General features: G+C 43.8%; 1 protein-coding gene and 1 long non-coding RNA gene across 2 annotated transcripts; both read right to left on the bottom strand.

The window, feature by feature from the left end:
- Positions 1 to 206: 206 nt before the first annotated feature.
- On the bottom strand, positions 207 to 21,050 carry LOC143131448 (uncharacterized). Its single transcript, XR_012988109.1, has 3 exons — positions 20,972 to 21,050; positions 14,824 to 14,906; positions 207 to 1,669 (listed from the first exon to the last, which is right to left on the bottom strand). It is a non-coding gene; the product is annotated as an uncharacterized LOC143131448 (long non-coding RNA).
- Positions 18,380 to 20,936, bottom strand: otud1 (OTU deubiquitinase 1). Its single transcript, XM_076291098.1, has one exon. It carries the CDS (start codon positions 20,712 to 20,714, stop codon positions 19,725 to 19,727), a length of 990 nt encoding a protein of 329 aa, XP_076147213.1. The 5' UTR covers positions 20,715 to 20,936; the 3' UTR covers positions 18,380 to 19,724.
- Positions 21,051 to 25,074: the final 4,024 nt, after the last annotated feature.

The following is a 25,074-nucleotide window of genomic DNA, read 5'->3' as shown; positions in this document are numbered from 1 at the left end:
AACTTTTGTTGGTCAACATCTGTCAAAAAAATGCTCTCTGAACAGCCATTTCTGAAGATTTCTTGTGCATCAAAATTCCCACATCACCTAAGATAAGTGAACTTGGGTTTATTTCAGCACAGCACACATCTGTGTATCAAGATCAATCAAAATGTGTAAGTTTGTGATTGCTTTAAACAGGGGGTTGTCCAATTCACATAAAACAAACAGCAAAGGTATGGTAATTAATGCTAATACAAAGCAGCACTACAGGCACTAAATAATAATTTACATTAGATCAGATTCAACTTTATTGTCATTGTGCAGAGTAAAAGTACAAACAGGATTCCCACTGTAAGTCAAATGTAAAATTCTATGACTTTTCCCTGAAAAAACACCTGAATTTCCATTACTATATGAGTAGTACAATATACCGACCAATGATTTCAGAGCACCCGCATAGCAGTCAAGAGTCTTTTACTTTTTTAGAGCGGGATATGAATAAATAGGCATTGAATTAATACAGTTGGGCTACTCAAGCAAGCTGTAAAGATAACCAGATATACACCAATTCTGTTATGCATTTTGGCTAGTAGATCATCTACTATAACAAAATTCCCCGATATTCCATGACTTTGGCCCCAAAATGATAAAAATTCCCTGACTTTCCATGTCTAGAATAGACTTTCTAAAATTCCATGATATTCCAGAAATTCTATGACCCATGGGAACCCTGTACAAAGAAAAAGTGCAATGTGATATACACAGTATAGACAGATGGTGCATAGGCAGGACAAGAAATATAGTGTCGTGTAGACAGTAATATGCAGTTGGTTTACAGTAGATGGTTTAGTCATATAAATTAGATATAAATATGGGCAGTGTATTAACAGAACATACTGTATGAGAAAACCAGAATAAATATGTGCAGTGTGGTAACAGTACCATTGTAGTGCAGAAACAGTAACATTATAAGAGTAGTAAGAAGTGTATGTTCAGGATGGATAGTATGAAGAGCAGTGGAATATGGTTATGTATAATTGTAATTACAGTATGTGCATTTGTAAATAAATAACACTATGGGTGGGATAGGGTATTGGGGGCTTAGTTGAATGGTTGTCACCGGGATACAGAGCTACAGTCCAGTCGGGTGACAGCCACAGAAAAGAAGCTTCCTCTGAACCTGCTGGTTCGGGTGCAGAGAGAACTGTACTTATAATAATAATAATAATGAAGACAATAATATTTTAAGACCACAGAGAGTGCTGTTGTAGTACTCCAGTTTTGAGGCGATGAGGGCATGGATGAGAATGATGCATTGTTGAGCTGTCTGGTCACAGTAACACAAGACCCATCCTGTCAGACTAGGCCAGAAGTCCCGTCACCGGAATGATGTAGAGAACTCTGAGACAGTTATGTGGCACCTTTGACCAGTGGCCACAATACAGAGGACCCCTGGCCAGTCAATGAGCAGTGCTTGACAAGCATCATGTGTAGAAGACCCATTTTGCAAAACAATGTAGTTATTAAGTTAAGTTATTAAGAAACCTGACAAACACAGGGAAACACTGGGAAACACAGATTTTAAAAGCATACATACTTGGTGGGAAAACGGGCCTGTGCGACAAATGATGTTGCAGGATGTTGTCCAGCACTTCGTTGGACAAAAAGGCCCTCATGTGTTCTGGGCCTGAGCATGGAGACACTGGTTACCAGGACCCCTTAAACATTACCATTGATTAACTGATGTTAGTAAACAAACTATAATTCCAAGAAAGCTGGGACAGTATGGGAAATGTTACATTAACATACATTGTTATTTTTTTTCTTTGTGCATGAAAATGCTTTTGAAAATATACAAACATTTCCAATTTGATGAACACTGATTCCAAAATAGTTGTTCACCACTGAGTAAGATTAGTTTTTAACTCTTTAATTATAGATAGAGATAGAGATAGATAGATAGATAGAGATAGATAGATACTTTATTGATCCCCAAGGGGAAATTCAAGCTGAATGTCAATACTTCATAGGGGTTTTATGTGATAAATTAGTGCTTTCATTTACCATCCCAAATTTGATGAAATCAAAATCTGCATTGAATAAAAACTCTGCTGGACACACAGCAGAGTTTTGAAAACACAGTTTAAGCATTGATATTCAAATATGTAATATTACCGTCCATTGCGCAGGATGTCAATAACAATAACATTTTCATTATAATAATATTTTCACTTACCAGATTAAGATCATGGACACATTTTGTATTTACTAATCTACAAATACACCTAAATTCTGTGCAGTGATGTACACATTGTTTTTGACTTTATAGCAAAATCATAAATTCACCAAAACGTTATCTGAGGGGGAAAACACACTGTAGAAGGTAAACAGTAAGGTGCAGAGTAAACATTATAATGTTTACGTCAACTTCGTAAATAATCATTTGACAGCATACTTTAACAAGAGTTTGCCATCAATGTTTTTAAGATATTTCCCATAAATGCTGTGACTTTAAAGGGTGTCGCACATAAGGCCTGTGGGCCAGATCGGGCCCACCGGCAGGTTTCATACCCCTGATGTTTTTGGGTAGGAAGGGAAAATTAAAAAAAAAAAGATATTGATATCCAGTTGTCTCCAACAATGTGTAATAAGCAATATCTCATGACATGACAAATTGATTAAACCTAGCACTACAAACCATTATCAGGAAGGAAAAGGCCGAAAAAACGAATGGAAGTAGGGTATTTCAAGAGAGAGAGAGAGCAGTATATGACAGCATTACATAATTTGTACTTGTTTACTCTCAAGAGTAAAAGAGTGCATCATCAAACAACACTCTGATACCAATGCAGAGAGATGACATGACCATGAAAATGACAGCCCCCATGAATCTGGCCCACTGCCTAATATGAGTTTGACACCCCTGCCTTAAAGGAATTTAACTACAGCAGTACACAAGGAATGCAGAACAAACGTGTCGAGACTGAACAATTACAAATGCTGAACCGTAATTGTACAGTCTATAACACAATATTTGACTATGTAATCCCTAGAATTTACATGAAAAGGAACACAGGGCCTTACAATAACTTTCATAACTGAACCTGACCATTTTAACCCCAGTAAGATAGAGATTTACAGCCAACAGTGCAGAAATTTCAAAGAGCAAGACTGATAAACTCTCTTAAACCTCAGATCCTGTAGTAATCGTGTGACCAATGTGTGACCGTGTATTGGTTACTTTGGAAAGAATGATACAAAGAAAGAGAGCATCTTTTGATATGCTACACCTGTCAGGAACTCTTGGCAAAAGTGAAGTGCTCACAAGTGTGGCAAATGTGAAGATTTGAACAAATCAAATGTGAAGATTTGAACTAATCATATTATGTAAAATCAGACCAAAACCAAGTGCATTAACATTTTTGTCCAATATACAATTTTGAGGTTGTATTACAGTTTTTACACTGCTTGCACACTGCTCAACACCTGAGATTCAAAAGTGTTTAACAGACAATATTAAATAAATATTGATTAATTAAATCAGCAACATCAACTTACAATAGATTGGCAGTTTAAGATGTAATTCCAGAAAAGGTATTGAAATGCTCTTGATCGGAATGGTGGTGGGATTTTTAGTAATCTAAAATTTTGTCTACAGTTTTAATCTGATTAACTTCATATTGTCATGAGCATTCTCTCTCCCTGGTAACAACCTTAATTGAATTCAATTCTCTGCCACTCTGCTCACTCTCTCTCTACTCTGCCTAACGAGCTCCACCTGGCTCTGCCCCACTCTGCTCTAATTACTCTGCCAGCTGCACTGCATTTCTCCACTAACCTCTCCCAGTATATAAAGCCCTGTTTTTCAGCCAAGCCCTGTCAGATCGTCTTCAAACCTGGACCAGTAACCTGCCTGTCTGTCTACTCTCTGACTCCTACCTGTGATTCGGATCCATTCTTGACTGCCTCCCTGTTCTACTGCCCCGGTTATCCCGACCTGCCTTCCGGATCTTCTCGATTACTCTCCGATCTTCAGCCCCCCCGGTAACTCGAATCTGCCTTCTGTCTCTCACCACGTTTAGTGCCTAGCCCTGGTCTGTACTACTGCCTGCTGTTCATCTTGCTGTTGTGTGTGTGTTCCCCAGGCCTCCGACCACCAGACGAGTGAGCCCAGACGCGTCACCACCCTCAGCCCGAGACGCCGCTCGATCACTGGGGGACACACACACTCAGTACCTTGGACTGGAACCCCTGACACCCCTGGCACTCCTAGCACCCCTGGAACCGGAACCTCCAAGACCTCACGATTCTCTCACTCCTCTTCCCCCCCTGAACCCTTCAATAAAAAGACTCTGAATTTGAACTTGCGCTCTTGGGTCGTCTTCTGTCCGTGACAGAACGATCTGACCATCATGGACCCAGCGCACTCCCTGACCACTATGGAGGAAGAGCCCGAGATGTCTGCCCTACAGCGACTGGAACGCACTGAGGGAGACATCAATCGGATGGCTGGCGACATCGCTTCCCTTCTCCAGCTAGGCAACCAACAACAACAGCAATCCAACCAGCAGCAACAACAGATCCAGCAGCAACAGCAACAGCTTCAACAGCAGCAGCAACAGTTTCAGCTACAACAGCAACAGTTCCAACTGCAGCAACAACTGCTAGCCCAAGCCCTGCAACTACTCTCAAACCCGGCTACTCCACCTGCACCCACCCCTGGTTCTTCTGTTCCTGTACCACCGGCAGTGCTGCCACCAGATCCCCACGCTCCTGAACCAAAGATTGGGAACCCGGAACGTTTCGATGGAAACCAAAAGCAAGTAAGACCATTCTTGAGCAGCTGCCGAATCCAGTTCGCACTACAGCCCAGGACCTTCTCAACGGAGGGAGCCAAGGTGGGGTATGTCATCACCCATCTCACCGGCCGAGCTCGGTTGTGGGGAACGGCGGAATTCGACCGGCAAACCCCAGCCTGTGTCTCCTTCAGTGCCTTTGAAGAGGAGATGTTAAAGGTCTTTGATCTAGGCTCGCCAACAGCCGAAGCGTCACAAGCTCTGCTCACCATCCGTCAGGGCAATCGGACAGTGGCAGACTTCTCCATTGACTTTCGTACCCTGGCCAGTCAAAGCTCGTTTAACTCAGAGGCACTGGTGCAAGCCTTCCTCCACAGCTTGGCGGACTATATCAAAGACGAGCTTGTTTCTCATGACCCGCCCTTAACGCTTGATGCCGCCATTGACCTTGCCGTCCGCATTGACCGCCGTATACAGACCCGGAGGAGGGAGAAGGGGCGTCTCAGTCAACCTGCCATCCGCACTCGGGTCGATACCTCCTCTGTCCAGCCCCTGCCTGTCAAGTCCCAAGGCCAACTCAATCAGCCTGAGGCCATGGAGATTGGCCGTGCCTCTCTGACTCCCGAGGAGCGTCGGCGCCGTCTAACCTCCAACCTTTGCCTCTACTGTGGTGGTGAAAATCACCGTGTCGCCACCTGTCCGGCAAAAGCCGCAGCTCACCAGGTGTAGGGGAGATCCGGGTGAGCTCAACAAATCTTCAGTCTCCCTCCATCCGAAAACCCCTGCTTCATCTCCGCCTTCAGCTTTCCGACACGACTCATACATTGGCCGCCCTTGTGGATTCTGGAGCCGAAGCAAACATCATGGACCCTGAGCTTGCACGGCAACTGGACGTGAACCATCATCAACTGACACAACCCATTCCTGCACGAGCCCTGGATGGACATCATCTGGGCACGGTCACTCACATCTCAGCCCCTGTGACAATTCTGCTGTCAGGAAACCACCAGGAGTCCATCCAGTTTCACCTCCTACACTCACCTGGCCAACCACTCATTCTCGGATACCCGTGGCTCCGTCAGCACAACCCCCACATCGACTGGGAGACAGGAACAGTCCGTGCGTGGGGAAGGAGTTGTCACCAGACCTGTTTAAGGGGGGCCACCCTGCCCGTTCACCGGGAGAGATCTGGCGCTACCCCCGACATATCCAATGTTCCGACCTGTTACCACAGCCTGAAAGAGGTGTTCAACAAATCCAAGGCGACATCTCTACCCCCACACAGACCCTATGACTGCGCGATTGATCTCCTGCCTGGCACAGCACCTCCCAAGGGTCGTCTTTATTCACTGTCAGCCCCGGAAAGAAAGGCCATGGAAGACTACATTAATGACTCTCTTGCCGCCGGGATAATCAGACCGTCTTCTTCCCCCGCAGGAGCGGGATTCTTCTTCGTCGGTAAGAAGGACGGTTCTCTTCGTCCATGCATAGATTACCGGGGTCTGAACGACATCACGGTTAAGAATCGCTACCCACTGCCCTTACTTTCGTCTGCCTTCGAACTGCTGCAGGGAGCCACCGTATTCACGAAGCTGGACCTTCGCAATGCCTACCATCTAGTGCGGGTGAGAGAGGGAGACGAGTGGAAGACTGCGTTCAACACATCAACCGGCCACTATGAATACCTCGTCATGCCATTTGGCCTCACCAATGCCCCAGCAGTTTTTCAAGCCCTAGTGAATGATATCCTCAGGGACATGCTAAATACATTCGTTTTTGTGTACCTTGACGATATTTTAATATTCTCAAAGACTACTCTGTCAGAACACACGCACCATGTCCAGTTGGTCCTGCGCCGCCTGCTGGAGAACTCTCTTTTCGTGAAGGCAGAGAAGTGCGAGTTCCATGCCAAGACCGTTTCATTCCTGGGGTATGTGGTGACCGAGGGCAGCATTCAGATGGATCTCACGAAGGTGTCGGCTGTCACGTCCTGGCCAGTCCCTGAGTCTCGGAAAAAGTTGCAACAGTTCCTGGGCTTTGCGAACTTTTATAGGAGGTTCATCCGAAACTATAGCACAGTGGCTGCACCACTCACGGCGCTAACCAGCACTAAACCCGTTGGGCCTGTTTCGCCTGGATCTAAATCCAAACGAAGGAAGCCCACTGCTAACCACCAACCTATTCATGTTTCTAATAGATTCTCCCCCTTAGCTAGAGAAACCGAGAAACCTGCTACTCTGGTCATTGGCGCTTCTACTATACGAAACGTGATGCTAGCGACTCCATCGGCCATAGTAAAATCGATATCTGGGGCCAGAGCTAACGACATCGAATCAAATTTGAAAGTGCTGGCTAAAGCTAATCGTAAATACTCGAAAATAGTTATCCACACTGGCACTAATGACGTCCGATTGCGTCAATCGGAGATCACCATACAAAACTTTATCTCCGTGTGCAGGTTCGCGCAACAGATGTCTGACTCTGTAACTTTCTCTGGACCCATACCCATTAAAAGAGGTGATGAAATGCTCAGCAGAATTTCGGACCTCAACCGATGGCTGTCAAAGTGGTGTGCCAATAACAATGTGGGCTTCATAGATAACTTTAGCTCCTTCTGGGGGAAACCTGGACTGTTGAAAAGAGACGGTATCCATCCCACATGGGAGGGTACTGCCCTCCTTTCAAGGAACATAGACCGTCACTTAACCGAGGCTAGTTCCTGACGAACCAGAGATCCAGGAAGCAGAGATAAGGTCTTACACAGATCTCTGCCGTCCTAACAGTCACCCAGGTATACAGGGCACACAAGGCCAAATAGAGAGCGTGTCTGTACCAAGACTGTCAACTCTTACTCGACCCACTAGGGGAATTATTCGTAGCAATCTTATTACGATAAAAACTTCTTCGGTGAAGCAAATTCCTCCAAAAACGCAACTTACACTTGCTTTACTTAATATTCGATCACTGTCAAGTAAAACTGCCTTGGTTAATGAAATTATTACTGACAATCATATAGATGTTATGTGTCTTACTGAAACCTGGCTTAAACCAGATGAATACCTTCCATTAAATGAGTCTACACCTCCCTCCCATTTGAATTATCATGTACCACGCCACACTGGCAGGGGAGGTGGAGTAGCTACAATCTATCTATCTAGTCTTCTCACATCTCCCAAGCTCACACACAAGTTTAAATCTTTTGAAGTTCTAGTCCTCAATTTTTTACCGCCAGACTGGAAAACTAATCAGCCTGTAACTGTGGTCACATTGTACAGACCCCCTGGCCCCTACACTGATTTCTTAGAGGAATTTTCTGATTTCCTTTCTACTTTAACTATCCAAACAGAAAAAATACTTATATTGGGTGATTTTAATATTCATATGGATAATGTGCACGATTGTCTCACAATTGCATTTCAATCCCTAATTGACCATGTCGGGTTCTGCCAAAATGTTAATTCGCCCACGCACCGACATAACCATACTATTGATCTAGTCTTATCATACGGCATAAACATAGAGCAGTTAACAATCTTGCCACAACACCCGACCTTAACTGACCACCATCTAATTACTTTTACAATGACATTACAACATGCAGTACCCAATTTAGCTGAATACTACAGCCGCGGCTTATCTGAAAAAACTAATGCAGACTTTCTAGAAAAAATTTCGCTTACGCTTGCCCCATTCCGGACTCATGTAGTAGGCCTATCAGAAGGCCCATTCCTTAATCCAGCCGAGGTCGACTTGTTAACTGATAATGTGATGAACTCATTACGCTCAACCCTTGATTCAGTAGCACCACTCAAAAAGAGAATGAGAAAACAAGTAAGGCGTGCTCCATGGTATACCACACAGACAAAAACACTCAAACGAACAGCGCGTAAACTTGAACAAAAATGGCGTACCACTAAATTGGAAGTTTTTCGCCAAGCATGGAAAGATAGCCTTATCACCTACAAAAAAGCACTCAACGAAGCCAAGTCAACTTACTACTCCTCGCTGATCGAAGAAAACAAAAACAATACAAAATTTCTCTTTACCACAATCTCCCGCCTGACGAAGAACCACACCGAAGTAACCGAATCTATCCCTATTTGCCTAAACAGTAATGACTTCATGAACTTTTTCAATGACAAAATTGAAACAATTAGAGATAAGATTAATATCCAGTCAGTCTCACCAAATATTTATACTCCATTGCTGAACGGTAGCGAAAACATAATTGAATCACAGATGAGACGAACAACGTTGAATTCATTTACACCTATTGACATATTAGACCTCACTTCCACAATCTCTTCATCAAAATCTACAACTAGTCTACTAGATCCTATTCCTACTCATCTTCTGAAGACTGCTCTTCCTTTGTTGGATAATGCTTTGCTCCAGATTATAAATAACTCACTGCTATCAGGCCATGTACCACAGTCGTTTAAGTTATCTGTCATTAAGCCATCCCTCAAAAAGCCTACCCTTGACCCTAACAACCTGGCCAACTATAGGCCTATATCTAATCTCCCTTTTTTGTCAAAAATACTAGAAAAAATAGTGTCGAAACAAATTGGTACCTTCTTGCATATGAATAAAATCCAAGAATTATATCAGTCTGGTTTCAGAGCTCACCACAGTACTGAATCAGCCTTAGTTAAAGTTTTTAATGACCTCCTCATCGCTGCCGATAATGGACATATATCAATATTGGTCCTCCTGGACCTCAGTGCTGCCTTTGACACCATAGACCACAACATACTACTCCACAGGCTTGAACATTCGATAGGCATTAAAGACTCAGCACTCGCTTGGTTTAGATCATACCTTTCCAACCGCAGACAATTTGTACAGGTTCACAATGAACCATCTACCCAGACTATGGTAAAATATGGGGTGCCTCAAGGCTCAGTACTAGGGCCCCTGTTATTTTCTCTCTATATGCTTCCTCTAGGCTCAGAAATTAGGAAACACGGCATTAAATTTCATTCTTATGCAGACGATACACAACTATACCTTTCCATAAAACCTGACGAATTGACTCCGTTAGCCAAACTTGACACATGTATACGAGACATAAAGACATGGATGACAAACAATTTCCTGCTTTTGAACTCAGATAAAACAGAAGTCATGGTTTTAGGTCCTAAAAAGATGAGGGATATCCTATCCTCATCACAGGCTACATTTACTGATCTCCGACTATCCTCATCCACATGTGTTAAAAATCTAGGAGTTACAATTGACCAAGACCTATCACTAAGTAATCACATAAAACAGATTACCAAAGTTTCATTCTATCACTTAAGGAACATTTCAAAGATAAGGAAGTCTTTATCCCTACCAGACGCTGAGAAATTAATCCATGCTTTTGTCACCTCAAGGATTGATTATTGCAATGCTCTATACGCTGGCTGCAATAACACCTGTCTAAAGAGCTTACAGCTTATACAAAATGCAGCTGCTCGCACACTCACTAGAACTAAAAAATATGAACATATTTCCCCTATCCTGGCATCTCTACACTGGCTGCCTGTTAGAAGTCGCATTGACTTCAAAATATTACTTCTAACATACAAAGCCATTAATGGCCAGGCACCAGAATATATTAAAGATCTCCTAGTTCCATATAACCCACCCAGACCGCTACGATCACAGAATACTGGCCTTCTTGTAATTCCAAGAATCTCAAAAACTACAGTAGGAGGCAGAGCTTTCAGCTATCGCGCACCCCTCCTCTGGAATAATCTTCCTACCTCAATTCGACTAGCAGACACCCTCCCTATTTTTAAGTCTAGACTTAAAACATACCTCTTTACTGCCTCCCATAGTTAGGTATGGTGCGTGGAAATTCACCCACCTCAGGGTTTTTTGGAATGGACCACCCTGCTGAGTCCTCGTGTGACTGGCACCCCAGTCGCACGTGCGATGGTGGTCACTGACCATACCTGCGCTGGTGTCGACTACCCCTCACCATGCCTTAGTTATGCTGCTATAGCATAGTGCTGTCATGGACTTTTCATGTGTCACGCCGTACAACCCCCCCCCTCTCCTCTCCCCCCTTCTCTCTCTCTCTCTCTCAACTCTCCCTCTCTTGCCTATTCCCACCATGGTATACTGTAACAATATATAGTACTACTGATTACTTATTGACATTAACCATTCTGATTTTCAGTAATACTAACCCACTCTACATCTCTCTTTCTTCCCCCTTACTGTACCTCACTTGTGAGGTATATCATCACCAGCCATCAACCATCCGTGTGTTGGCCCTCCTCTCACCCATCTCACCTGAAGTCCCATCCTCGACTGCCCTATTACTGCCCCCTATCTGGACTCCTGGCCCGTACAGCCTAGCGACCCACCACCAGCCTATGACAACTCTGCCTGGATTACTGGCCCATCCACCAACCCACCACATGCCCCTCGGAAACTCCCTTCCCCTGGACAATCCCAATGCTGGACTATTGAACTTTCTGTCACTAAATCAGGAATAACGAATTACCATAACGGATACGTAATCATCCCACCTCTTGTAACTTTCAGCTCAAGTGCTTAACACCATGTCTTATTCTCTACACCCGACTATCATATGCATTTGTCATGTATACAGACCTTACTGTCATGTACTGACCCTAGGCAGATGGGTCAGGCCCTTGAGTCGTGGATCTGCTCGAGGTTTCTTCCTATATATATCTCCAATTCTAGGGAGTTTTTCCTCGCCCCTGTTACCCATGGGCCTCTCTCTTGCTTTCCTTTTCTTCCTTTCTTTCCTTCTTTCTCTGATTGCCTACATTCTGTAAAGCGCCATGATACATGTGTTATGTTTTGGCGCTCTATAAGCACAATAAATTGAATTGAAATTGAAATTGAAATTAAACAACCGTACCAATGGACAGCAGCTGCTGATAAGGCCTTCAATAGCCTCAAGACACATTTCACTTCCGCTCCCATCCTCCAGATGCCAGATGCAGCAAGGCAGTTTGTGGTGGAGGTAGATGCTTCGGACGTGGGAGTGGGTGCAGTGCTTTCTCAGAGAACAGCCGAGGATGGCAAGATGCACCCCTGTGCCTTCTACTCCCGTCGGCTAACCCCAGCCGAATGCAACTACGACATTGGGAACCGCGAGCTGCTGGCCGTCAAGCTCGCCCTTGAAGAATGGCGGCACTGGTTAGAGGGGTCAAAGGAACCATTCGTAGTGTGGACAGACCACAAAAACCTGGAGTATATCCAAACAGCCAGGAGGCTGAACTCCCGTCAACAGCGGTGGTCTCTGTTCTTTACCCGCTTCAATTTCACGCTCTCCTACCGCCCGGGATCTCGCAACATCAAACCTGATGCCCTTTCCCGGATGTTTCAGAAGGACGAGACCACCGCCATGCCCGCCCCCATTCTTCCCAGCCACTTTGTCGTAGCGGCCCTCACCTGGGAGATCGAGAAGCAGGTCATGGAGGCGCTTCGGAACCAGCCAGGCCCAAGCACCAGCGCCCCCAACCGTCTGTTTGTTCCAGCAAACCTCAGGTCACCTGTGATTCAGTGGGGGCACGAATCCCGTCTGGCCTGTCATCCCGGCATCACTCGCACCCTTCATCTGGTCCGCCAGCGGTTCTGGTGGCGGCGGATGAGACAGGATGTCCAAGAATTCATCCGAGCTTGTCCCACTTGTAACCGAAACAAGACCCCCAACCAGCCTCCTGCTGGGTTGCTGCAACCCCTACTCGTACCCAAGCGGCCCTGGTCCCACGTTTCACTGGACTTTGTTACGGGTCTTCCGCCCTCTGACGGACACACAGTCATCCTTACCATTGTTGACCGCTTTAGTAAGATGACCCACTTCGTGCCTCTTCCTAAACTACCCTCTGCTAAGGAGACCGCCCAGGTGGTCCTGGAACATGTGTTTCGTATCCATGGCCTACCCCAGGATATAGTGTCAGACCGGGGGCCGCAATTCTCAGCAACCTTTTGGAAGGAGTTCTGTCATCTCCTTGGGGCCACCGCCAGCCTATCATCTGGATTCCACCCGCAGTCAAACGGCCAAACTGAACGCATGAACCAGGAGCTGGAGAAGGCACTGAGGTGCGTGGCCTCCCAAAATCCCCGGGCCTGGGCTCAACACCTGCTCTGGGTGGAATATGCCCATAATTCACTCACCAGTTCCGCCACCGGGCTCTCCCCCTTTCAGTGTGTCTACGGGTATCAACCCCCACTGTTTACCAGCCAGGAGGCGGATGCCACCTGTCCGTCTGCTCTTGCGTATGCCCGCCGCTGCCGCCGCACTTGGGCCCAGGCTCGCACTATGCTCCTGAAGTCTGGAACCAGCTACGCCGTCGGTGCCAACCGACGGAGGGCCCCAGCACCTACTTACCGGGTTGGTCAGAAGGTCTGGCTGTCTGCCCGGGATCTGCCGCTGCGGGTTGAATCACGAAAGCTGGCCCCTCGCTTCATTGGTCCTTTTCCTGTGCAGAAAGTCATCAGTCCAACGGCGGTTCGGCTTCAGTTGCCCACTTCCATGCGGGTCCATCCCACCTTCCACGTCTCCAAGGTCAAGCCGGTCCATGAAAGTCCCCTGGTCCCTGCATCTCCGCCGCCGCCTCCTCCGCGCCTCTTAGATGGCGGTCCGGTCTTCACCGTCCGGCGGCTGCTCCGCTCTAGGCGACGGGGTAGGGGTCTCCAGTACCTCGTTGACTGGGAGGGATATGGTCCGGAGGAGAGGACCTGGATCCCGGCCAGGAGGATAGTGGACCGGACCCTCATCACTGACTTCCACCGACTACATCCTGATCAGCCTGCAATCCGTAGGGGCCGTCCCAGAGGGGTCCCTAGCCGTCCTGCCCGCCCGGCTTCCTGTCCTGTGCCTGACCCTGATCCTGTCTCAGTACCTGTCCTGTCTCCCGACCGTGACCCTCCAGCTCCTTCTGAGGATGAGGAGGTTCACTCGGACCGCTCGGAGGAGTTCTGACCCGCCGCCTGCTCCCCTCCACCCTCCCGGCATGATGTTGTTCTTGGGACTTCTGGGGCCGTCCCTTAGGGGGGGGGTCCTGTCATGAGCATTCTCTCTCCCTGGTAACAACCTTAATTGAATTCAATTCTCTGCCACTCTGCTCACTCTCTCTCTACTCTGCCTAACGAGCTCCACCTGGCTCTGCCCCACTCTGCTCTAATTACTCTGCCAGCTGCACTGCATTTCTCCACTAACCTCTCCCAGTATATAAAGCCCTGTTTTTCAGCCAAGCCCTGTCAGATCGTCTTCAAACCTGGACCAGTAACCTGCCTGTCTGTCTACTCTCTGACTCCTACCTGTGATTCGGATCCATTCTTGACTGCCTCCCTGTTCTACTGCCCCGGTTATCCCGACCTGCCTTCCGGATCTTCTCGATTACTCTCCGATCTTCAGCCCCCCCGGTAACTCGAATCTGCCTTCTGTCTCTCACCACGTTTAGTGCCTAGCCCTGGTCTGTACTACTGCCTGCTGTTCATCTTGCTGTTGTGTGTGTGTTCCCCAGGCCTCCGACCACCAGACGAGTGAGCCCAGACGCGTCACCACCCTCAGCCCGAGACGCCGCTCGATCACTGGGGGACACACACACTCAGTACCTTGGACTGGAACCCCTGACACCCCTGGCACTCCTAGCACCCCTGGAACCGGAACCTCCAAGACCTCACGATTCTCTCACTCCTCTTCCCCCCCTGAACCCTTCAATAAAAAGACTCTGAATTTGAACTTGCGCTCTTGGGTCGTCTTCTGTCCGTGACACATATGCCATCACGATTAGATGATACACTGTCAGTCTTATCTTACTAGGGTTAAATTGTGGACAAAGCTATACCTGCAAAATGAACATTACTTCTGCCTTTCTGTGTGTCTATCCACACAGAAAGGCAGAGGGGTGTTGATGCAAATTCCCGTTGGGCTTTGTGACACCAGTTTGACATCTATAAGGTAAGAATCATGAGGAGAGTGAACAGCAGGCAATTAGCATCACAATCTTCAGACATGTACAAGGTAACACACAAACACACACACAGAGAATACAGCAATACCCTTACTTACCTTCTTCTCCACCTGAGTCCATTGTGCCCCGTTGAACCGTCGTTTCTTTTGGGCAGTGGTTCTCGGTCTCAGATTTGGCATGTCTGAATGAATAGAGTATAAAAAAGGCATGAGAATATATCATTTTCATAGCATGAATTTGGTTCAAAAGAATCAGCTAAATTACTAAATGCATAGAAACGGATCAAGATTTATTTTGAGGGCATGTATAAAATGCATCCTGATTTATTAATACACAGACAATATCATACATCATATCACATCATACTATCAGCTTTAGGTACAGTAAAACATGAAAAAACATGAGCACAGACGTAAGACAAACATCCTGTGTGATATGATGAAACAAATGCAGGTGATACTGAGAACATAAATACAGAGGCGTAGGTTTCATAATCATAATCAGAATAATCATATTTTTTTTTCTTGTCCACACGAAAAAGAAAAGACAATAAAGTGTTTTTGTGGCCTGAGGTCCTGGGGAGTGTTGAATTTCCTCAACTGCTGCAATAAGTACATCCTCCTCTGGTGTGCTTTTTTGATGGGGGAGCTGATGTTATGCTCCCACTTCAGATCATGTGAGTGAGATGATGGTTCCCAAGAAACGGAAGGACTCCAGTGTTCACTAGGGAGTTATGGAGTATGGAGTATGATGGGGGCTAGTGAGGCTGGATTCCTCCTGAAGTCCACATCTACAGTATCTCCACAGTTTTGGCAGCATTCAGCTCAGATTGTTGTCACTGCACCAGGTTAGCTGACTGTAAATATATCTCCTGTAGGCAGACTCATCGCCTCCAGAGATGAGTATAATGAGTATAGTATCATCCGTTAAACTTTAGGAACTTATGACTGGAGGTGCAGTGGTTGGTACAGGGAGCAGAGCAGGGGAGAAAGAATGCAGCCTTGTGGGGGACCAGTGCTGATTGTTCGATGATCTGACACATGCCTGCAAATCCTCACATGTTGCTTCCTGTCAGACTGAAAGCCAATGATCCACCTGCAAGTGGGATCAGGCACTTTGAGCTGGGACAGTCTGTCCTGCAACCTAGCTGTGATGATTGTGTTGAAGGCAGAACTAAAGTCCACAAAGAGTACCTGACATAGGTGTCTGCTCACTCCAAGTGCTGGAGGATGGAGTGTAGTGTTGACTATGTTGATTGCATCATCCACAGATGGCTCTGTAGGCAAATTGCAGGGGGTCCAGGTGGGGATCGGTGATGGATTTGAGGTGGGTTTTAGGACAGGGATGATAGTGGAGGCCTTGAAGCAGACTGGTACATGGCATGCCTCCAATGAGGTCTTGAATATGTCGGTAAACACAGGAGACAGCCAATCAGCACAGTGCTTCAGGGTGGATGGGGATACAGAATCCGGCCCCGCTGCTTTACGGGGGTTCTGCCTCTTAAAAAACACTGTTTACATCTCTCTCTAATATGGAGAGAGGAGTCATAGTGATGGGGGGGAGGAACTTCTGAGGTAATGGTTGTAGATTGTTTATGGTATAGGGGGCTTTATGTTGAAAGCTGACAAGCTGCCTGAGGCCTCTAGGACAGAGGCAATGGCTGGGAGCTGGTGCTGTTTCTTAGAGTACAGATTTAAGTTAGCCTCTCTCACCGCCTTGTTGAACCTATACTTCGCTGTTTTGAAGTGGTCTCTGTCTCCAATCTGAAACGTTTCTTCCTTTTCCATTATTTTCCATCCTTAACCATCTGAGTAGTAAACCAGGGTTTGTCGTAGTTATAGCACACAGGCTGGTGTGTGTTAGTATGCGGTCCTCTCACTATTTTACTGGCATATAATATGTATGTTTAAGATATTAACTGGCCTAATAACTAAAATATAAAGAGTGGTATAATTTATACATACAAATGATATGAAAATGTCTAATCTAATGCAACTGCAGGATAGCTGACATTACAAGATACCATAGGCCTAGTGATCAATGAGTCAGCTCATGTTGATAATAGGCTATAAAATGGAGCTAGCAAGCAAACAAATGAGTGCTATCTTTCATGTGTTGGATTTTCACAGTAGCAAATGCTAACAACGTACTTTTCTAAACATTTGACGTGGCAAAAACACTTACCGCTGCTAATAACGTAATTATTAAAACATTTGTCGTGGCATAAACACTTACCGCTGCTGGATTTTTAAAGAGACAGGAAGAGGCGGGCCATTTACCTTCGTCTTGATATCTAACCAATCACAAGGCTACTATCTGCTTAGACCAATCAAAGTAACTCGCGGTGCTTTACCCATAAATCGGGTATGTTTCCTTTCTCGCTAATCTGCATAAAGTGTGCTGTCATAAATATCAGTCATTCAGAAAAATATTTGTATATCAGGATATAAAATAATAGATATATTATATTGTAATCCTCTGGTGTTCTAAGGGAGGCTATTAAAATGTTATTTAATAAAATGTCTAGCCCCCCAACCCCCCAAAAAAAGAAAAATCGAGATTCGTATCGAACCGTGGGTCAAAAATCGTGATACAAACCGAATCGTGAGGTTGGTGTATCGTTACAGCCCTAACGATTATCCTGAGTGATTCAGTCTTTAAAACACTGAAGTTACCACACTCAGGTTTCCTTTTTATCTGAGTGAGTTCAATATATGTGATAAATTCCAATCAGGTTTTAGATCTCTGCACAGCACTGAATCGGCCTTGCTTAAAGTCCAAAACGACATTCTCTTAGCAGTTGATTCTGGATCTTGTGCCCTCTTGGTGCTTCTTGATCTGAGTGCAGCATTTGACACCATTGACCATAACATCCTATTAAAACGCTTGGAGGATGAAGTTGGTCTCCAGGGTTCTGTTTTGCAATGGTTCTCTTCTTATCTTAGTGATAGATCATTTTCAGTTAGTTTAGGCAATTTCTCCTCTTCCTCTGCCCTTATAAAATGTGGTTCCATTTTGGGCCCTCTTCTATTCTCTTTATATGCTACCCCTTGTTTATTATTATTTCAATTATTTATTTATTTCCCCCCCATGTTATGTGATTATTGTTGTTGTACCATTGTCATTGTTTTATGTTTGTTTGTAAGCACTTTGGTCCAACTCAGTTGTTTTTAAATGTGCTATAGAAATAAAGTTGACTTGACTTGACTTGACTAGATTGCTGGCACTCTAGGACAAAGCTCCCGAAAACAGCTTGGCACTCAATGAGTTAAAAGGTAGGCTAGCACTCACATTTTTGAGGAAAGTGAAAAACAGAAATCAGAAATGCTACCCTTTTTGACAGTCGCCACAAGTCTGACATCACTGGTTTTGCCCCTGTGCCCTTCAAATATATTATAAAGACATAGGCTATAGTGTGTTAACAAATTATCTCTATGGTTTGTAGACATCATGATGAGAGAACGAGTTTGAAACTGTAAAGCATGTACAGTAATTATATAACCTCAACCATAATCAAGTAATACACTGAAGTTATTCCTAACTAACATACTTTTATAACATTTTAAATAACAAGTTTAACTAATACTATTATCATACTGAAGCTATTCTACCAGAATTCCACTTATGTGAGCTCTGTATCCCTATGTCTCTCTTTGTCGCTTTGTGTCTCACTGTGGATGGGCGAAGCCTGTTTGAAAAAAGCATGCTTGGCTTTGCAGCTGCAGAGATAGACGTCATCGGAGGCGAGCTCTACTCAAAACAGCTAGGAAGAGAGAAAACGAGTGAACAATATGTAACCCATGAACAATGTGTGACCTGTGATCACTGTATAAACCCCTGAACTTTGTGTAAACCTCTGAACTTGTGTTACGGTGAAAAGATAGATAGATAGATACTTTATTGATCCCCAAGGGGAAATTCAAGGTCTCAGTAGCATACAGATATCACACACAACATGCACTTACAGTAGAAAAAGTAATAAGTATATACAAAACTCCTCTGCACAATAGAAGAAAATATGAAATATTTAAATAGTAGAATATGAAAATAGTAAAATACTAAATACTAAATATACTAAATCAAATATCCACATAGTGTGCTTAAGGATAATCAGGCATAAGGCGCTTGCAGTGACAGGGCAGGGACTGAGCCTGTAATTCTGTATGCATGGTAAGGTGCTCTGTGAGATTGAGTGTCATGGTGATGGTGCAAATACTGTAAGTAAGTCCAACAGTGCAAGAATAAAGTCTAGAGCCCAGCATAAAATAAATATGTACATAAGAGAATAATGTAGACAAAGTAATATAAAAAACTATATCAGTGCAAGAATAGGTTGAAGAAGTAGGGTTACAGCCATTGGTCAAGTATTATAAAGTACTACAGCCACAATCCAGGCTGTGGGAGGGAGGGAGGGGTTATGCATATGTGCCAATATAGCATGTAAACAGTGTCAGTAAAACAGTAGGCTAGTGCACAGTCAGTACACAAACATGGAGAAGATGGAGAGGCAGACAGACTATGCAGAGAAGTCTATCGGAAAGTTTGTACCCTTGGCAGCAATAGACTTGCAAAGATAAGACCGAACAACGATCCTTTCATAACGCCTCAATTTCTGGCCCGTGTCTGAATATATGATACGACAATAGGCATTGACATTAACAGTTTATTTCAAAATGTTTTAAGAAAAGTTATGTCCATGAGTTTAAAAGTTAAGCAGTTTCCAATTAACATAAAGATACATTATGATAGGCTACTTGTGAAACAGCAATGTCAGCAATTAAAAAAAAAAAGACTATTCTAAAGTTATAAAACATACAGTATAGCCTACTTGAGGTGTGCACAGCACTTAAACCCTGAAAAACGTTCCTTTAAAATGAATATCAAGGTCCAATAAGGCAGATAATGGCATATTTGGTAAGCCAAATATTGACAACCTACAGACATGGCCAATGGTAGCCAAAGACATTCTGCTGCATTTAGGATAATAAACGCTATTAGGCTATACTGATAAGGTCAGCTCTTCATCATTTCTTTTGGCCATAGCATACCATTCTTCATACTCTGGGTTGGGCACACTGCGATTTAACACCACATCATAGTGACCATTACTAAGCCAGCTTAGCCAAACTACAGGTTTACTTGAGTTCTCCTCTCCTAGAAAATGAACCATGGTCGACACAGTAGGGCTTGCAAAACTTCCTCCAGTGGTCAGATAAATGTTCACGTTGAGCAACTTGCTCAAAGCCAACAACTCAGGATATCCAGCCCATACCCCTTCTTGCGAGGCACTGACAAGAAAATCCCCGACATCTCCTTCGATGATAGGGTTGAATTCTTCTAAGTGGTCAGCGATGTAATGTATTGCTTGTTCTCTCAGTTCCTTGTGCTTTGACTGATTCCCGTAGGCTGCCCTACTCACTGCCCGGTACAGGCAGTTGCCATCGGGGATTATGTAAAACCGATACTTTTGCCTTTCGTGAAGGTATGCATTTTGATTTTCAACTTCCCACAAGTAGCATATCACTTTTTCTTGGGTAGGACCGGTTACGTTCGGACTCGGCGACAGAATTGAAGCCTCATACTTTTTGAACGCAAGGTCTTCATAACACAAACTATCATTTCCTTCAAGTTCATTCAATTTCTGATTTCTTTGCCCGTCGAAGATATGTCCGTACTGCGTACCAGAATTTGGATGCGTTCTGTAAGATTTATTTGTGACATCGACGCACCCCTGTACCTTATCTTGGTTTCTATGTTTCGCAACTCCTCCATGTGAGCCGGTGTCTCCTTTTATCCACGAGCGATCAAGGTGGTTCGCTACCAAGTAATCCGACAGAGTATTATCACCATAACGAGTGAAAATGTTTGAAGTCAAGTGATTTCTCTGCCTCTCTGGGTGGATAGAAGTCTCTTCACCATGCAGACGAGAGGTCACGAGGTCTGCAGTGGATATGGAAATAGGCCAGTCCTCAAAAGAAAACGCAGGCATAATGGCGTGTAATTCTTTGATGAAGTGATCCGTTATGGACACTGAATGGGTTACTCTGGATTCTTACTCTCGTCTCTTGTAGGTTAGGCCCACTTGTTGTTGGGCTATCGCAGGCAGGTTGTCAGTATGCTAAATGCGATTTCAGACTCCCCTTTTAAGCGTCTTACGGCCTATTCGCTTATGATTCAAATGACGCTTAAAAAATGACTGCATCAGCTGAAAATAGGCTCTGATTCATAGCGAGTAGCTTAGCTTACCATAACGTTGAAATGACACATAGGTTCCAGTTATTGCGTAGTGTTGCGTAGCCTCCTGTTTTGCGTCAGTGGTTATTTTGGTTACCTACTAGTAATAATACATTTCCGGAGGAACTGCGAAGTGTGCTTGCTCTGGTGCGGTCACCAACTCTGCTAAGGTCTTATCACAACATAGTACATTTAGGAGACTAAACTAAGTTAAGTTACAGTATGCAATCAAGCAGTATTTCAAAGCTAACGTTAGAATACTGTTTGGATGTCAAGTTTAGCATGCTTACTTGCAGCTGCTTGTATTCGTTACTCATTTTATTGACTCTGAATGTTTGCAAAATCCCGATGTAAATGGAAAAGTGTTTTCCAAGACTCAAATGTTTGATTCAAGTTCAGCGTGTGTTGATGCAAACTATTTGTTTCTCAGCAAATGCCACGATGAACGGTAACAAATAGGCTAGGCTATGTAGGCTAAAGTCATATCGTGGTGAGTTTATTATTTCGTTTTGGCAAGTAGCCGTGTAATAAGCGGGATAATGTATAGAACGCCGGTCATTACTAGGAAAATAAGTCCCTTCAGGGCGGAACAAGCCCGGCGTTCTATACATTATCCCTTACAGGAAAAAACCCTGAAATCAAAAATGGCGCTGTCCACTAACAAAACAGCCATGGGGCTACACGTCATCACACATTCATAACATTTAAAGGGACCGCGATACTTACATGAAGTAACTACAGACAGAACAAAGTGCTGCATTTAATATGAACGGTAGAACCACACTTAATAACAAAGGTGAATTATGCCTGTCACATTCATTACACAGGTTCATTTAGCAAATGTTATTTTGAAGTATTAAAAAAACATCGTTGTTTTAAGAATTTTTCGAACGAAATGGTTGGTAATTAGCACGTTTACGAGTATGCATAAATGCAAACGGTGGATAAATGGGCCACTAAGGATTGCAAAATACCCCGGGCTGTGTTGCAGAAAGGATACAGCAACTGGATTGAGGGTTATATCCACAAAGTGGAAGGTAGGAATGGATGATAGTTCAGCGTCTTTTCTGAATTTTGCTGTAAAGAAGCTAGCTCTCAATATGAGTTTTTCCAGAGCTCAGTTGGGATGCGTTCGTAAATTCAATCTGACACGCTCTGGACGCTCCAAAATAATTCTGAATTTAGGAAAAGTAAAGTGTGCTCGATGCGCTCGGAGTGGCAATTTACAAACGCACCCCAAGTAGGCTAGCCTAAACTAAAGTGTCATATTTTATGTAACTCTTTACATGTGTTCAACCAGTGAAAAGTAGCCTGACACTCATTAGTGTGAGGGCTAGGTCTTTTCGCTCAATGCGAAAAAATGAGACCCCTTACAACACTCAGGTATCATGATGGTGGATAAACTGCAGTTATGTCTGGTTGCTTGCTAAATGTTTATGGTTATGTCAACAATGTCCCTTTCCCTGTCTGACTGAAACATGTTAACATTATGTTTTAACATGTTATCTGCACTTGATCTGATAACATTTATGTCTGATATCCAGTGATGTCTATTTTGACCACTTTTTTCGGTAACGAGTAATCTAACGCGCTACTATTTACAAACCAGTAATCAGATTAAAGTTACTTAATCACTGTGCGTTAAATGATTGCAAAAGACTTGTTGAAGTGAGTTTAACAATTTGCATATTACTCAGGCCTATACTAGATGGCTAGTTGCCAAGGCTACATGAAAAGGCCAGACTACCAAAATCTACATATTTTACTATCACAATTTCTATCAATAGGCCTTCCTTATTTGGTGTACTGACTATACATTATTGAACAAACATCTGAATTTCAGTATCTAAGTAGGTTAGGTTGGGATGTCTGCTATACATTGTTGAAATTACTGTTAAAATGCACTTCCAGTATAGTGAGTATTGGCAAAACCGGTTATCATTTTTATGTTGAGGCGGTGGGGGTGTTGTCGGCAGCTGCTGAAAGTAACTAATATAGTAACTTTTAAAATCAAGTAATCAGTAAAGTAACTAAGTTACATTTTAAAGGAGTAATCAGTAATCAGATTACTTTTTCAAGGTAACTGTGGCAACACTGCTGATATCTATCAGATATAATAGCTTGTTTCCATTTAATAAATGCGAGGCAAGACAGGGCTAGGTGTTGCTGTTGATAGCAACCCCCACCTGGGTGATGCAGTAGGCCTAGCACAAAAACGCTCATCACACACCAGTTTGAGGTGGAGAATGAATTACTGAATGAGCCAGTTACACTGGGTGATGATTAGAGGTACACTGGATGATGATTAGAGGACAATTTTTTTTTTTTGTGGTAAATAAAAGAAAAATGTTAATGTAGGCTATTATTTGCCTTATATGCGGGGTACCAATTACCTTAAAGTAACTGACTATGACCATACACTTTGGCAGATGCATAGCAATGACCTATATCCAATTATTAGGCTACTTATTGCGTTGTGTATTAAGACTATTTTAAAACGCACACGCTGTAGTTCTGTAGAACGCAACGTCTGGATCATGTAACCTATGTCTCCCCAAGTGTTTTAAAACGAAACAAATGTCAATGACTTATTTCGTTTGCTTTCTTGCAACATTGACATGATTAGGCTATGCATTTGATGTAAATGTTCAGGCTGCCAGTCGAGGCAAAAGCCAAATGTCCAACAACAGTTGCAGACTCTATGCCTGCTCGAACCACAATACCCGAGGGATGTGCGCTTCTATCGGAAGTTTAACTTGCAGTGGCTTCATTCCGTCTGCCTGCAAATGTAGCCTAGGCTTAACAAGCTGCAAATTCACACTGGGTGCAGCAAAAATCCCAGCTATCCACACGATTCATGTCTACTTAATTAATAGTCATTTTCGTTGGATAGCCTATTGCGCAATATGCCTACAACCTGTCCAAATTTAGTATTTAGGGATCATTATTTGTGAAGCCTAAAGTGACACAATATTGATTTGCATAGTTTATTATCACATATGAACATCACATTAAATAACCTAGGACTTCAGAGACAGGGCAAACTTTACCACCATTCCCAAAATGTTTCCAACCAATTAAATGAATTTGCGCTTATAACGAGGTGAAGCGCGTTCCCGAACAACTTCTTTTCCTCTGAGGGAATGGCCAATCTTCATCAACGACATACCGTTGTACCTTACGTTGTCTTCGTCTGTATCGTGGAATCTAATAGGCTAATTCTAGCTGGTGCCGGAAACGAACACCCATGAAACGCCATTTTCGTAAAGATGGCTGCGGTCAATTTCATGCTTTTTTGGCTGAAGTAGCTAGCCTAGCATGGGCCATTGAAATGAATGGGGGCGGGACTTAGTCACTCTCTCCAGTTATATATAATACCTCCATGGTAGTAACGGTGTTCCAAGTTCCTTTTCAGATATGATTGACTCTGGTCATTCAGCAGTCTATGCAGGATTGAGGAAGATTCTATTCCAAATGTAACTTCAGGGATTAAAGTGAAAAAAAATCGTTTGACTGAACTTTTTTCAGGCCATAAGTCATACGTTGTTCATATCTACCTATAGAGATAGCACCCCTTTTGCGGTCGTGACCTATTGGTTTTTAATGTACAAGAAGATGCAAACAGCAAAGTAAAGGGAGTATTCGCCTTATTCACACGGCGGCCATTGTTTAAACCAAAACGAGGCTACAGGGTACACTTACTATATAATTAATGCCACCTACAGGTGAATGCATAGAACATAACAATCCTATGGTTTGTGTACCCTGTAGCCTCTTTTTAGCCGCCAATGGCCACCATGTGAATAAGGCGAATTGAGAGTGTTCTTGATTGAGATTGAGTTTTCTTGATAAACAAAAATATATTTTAGTACCATCCCTGACCATTGCTGATTAGCCATTGCTGTTCTTTTCTACTGCAGCAATATTGTAGAAAGGCTTTAACACACTCTTATTTAATTACTTCAGGCCAAAAGTGTTGAAAGGGGAGATTTTTTTCTTGTTAATATGCAATTCAACACAAGGTAAAAACTATAAAATCAAGTTTGCAAGACTTCCCATTTCCTCATCAAAGTAACGAATCAGAACATTCTAGATATTGTTCATATTTCCATTTG

This window comes from Alosa pseudoharengus, unplaced genomic scaffold, assembly GCF_046254945.1.
Source record: "Alosa pseudoharengus isolate Yale_2024_CS ecotype anadromous, Long Island Sound unplaced genomic scaffold, YU_APseudo_1.1 YU_APseudo_1.1_scf_18, whole genome shotgun sequence".
Classification (NCBI taxonomy): Eukaryota; Metazoa; Chordata; class Actinopteri; order Clupeiformes; family Clupeidae; genus Alosa; species Alosa pseudoharengus.
The sequence above is the reverse complement of the archived record's forward strand: the minus strand, read 5'-3'. Positions and strand labels throughout refer to the sequence as shown.

Coding starts and splice junctions, on each gene's coding strand:
- otud1 (XM_076291098.1), bottom strand. CDS start 20,714: ATGCCTGCGTTTTCTTTTGAGGACTGGCCTATTTCCATATCCACTGCA.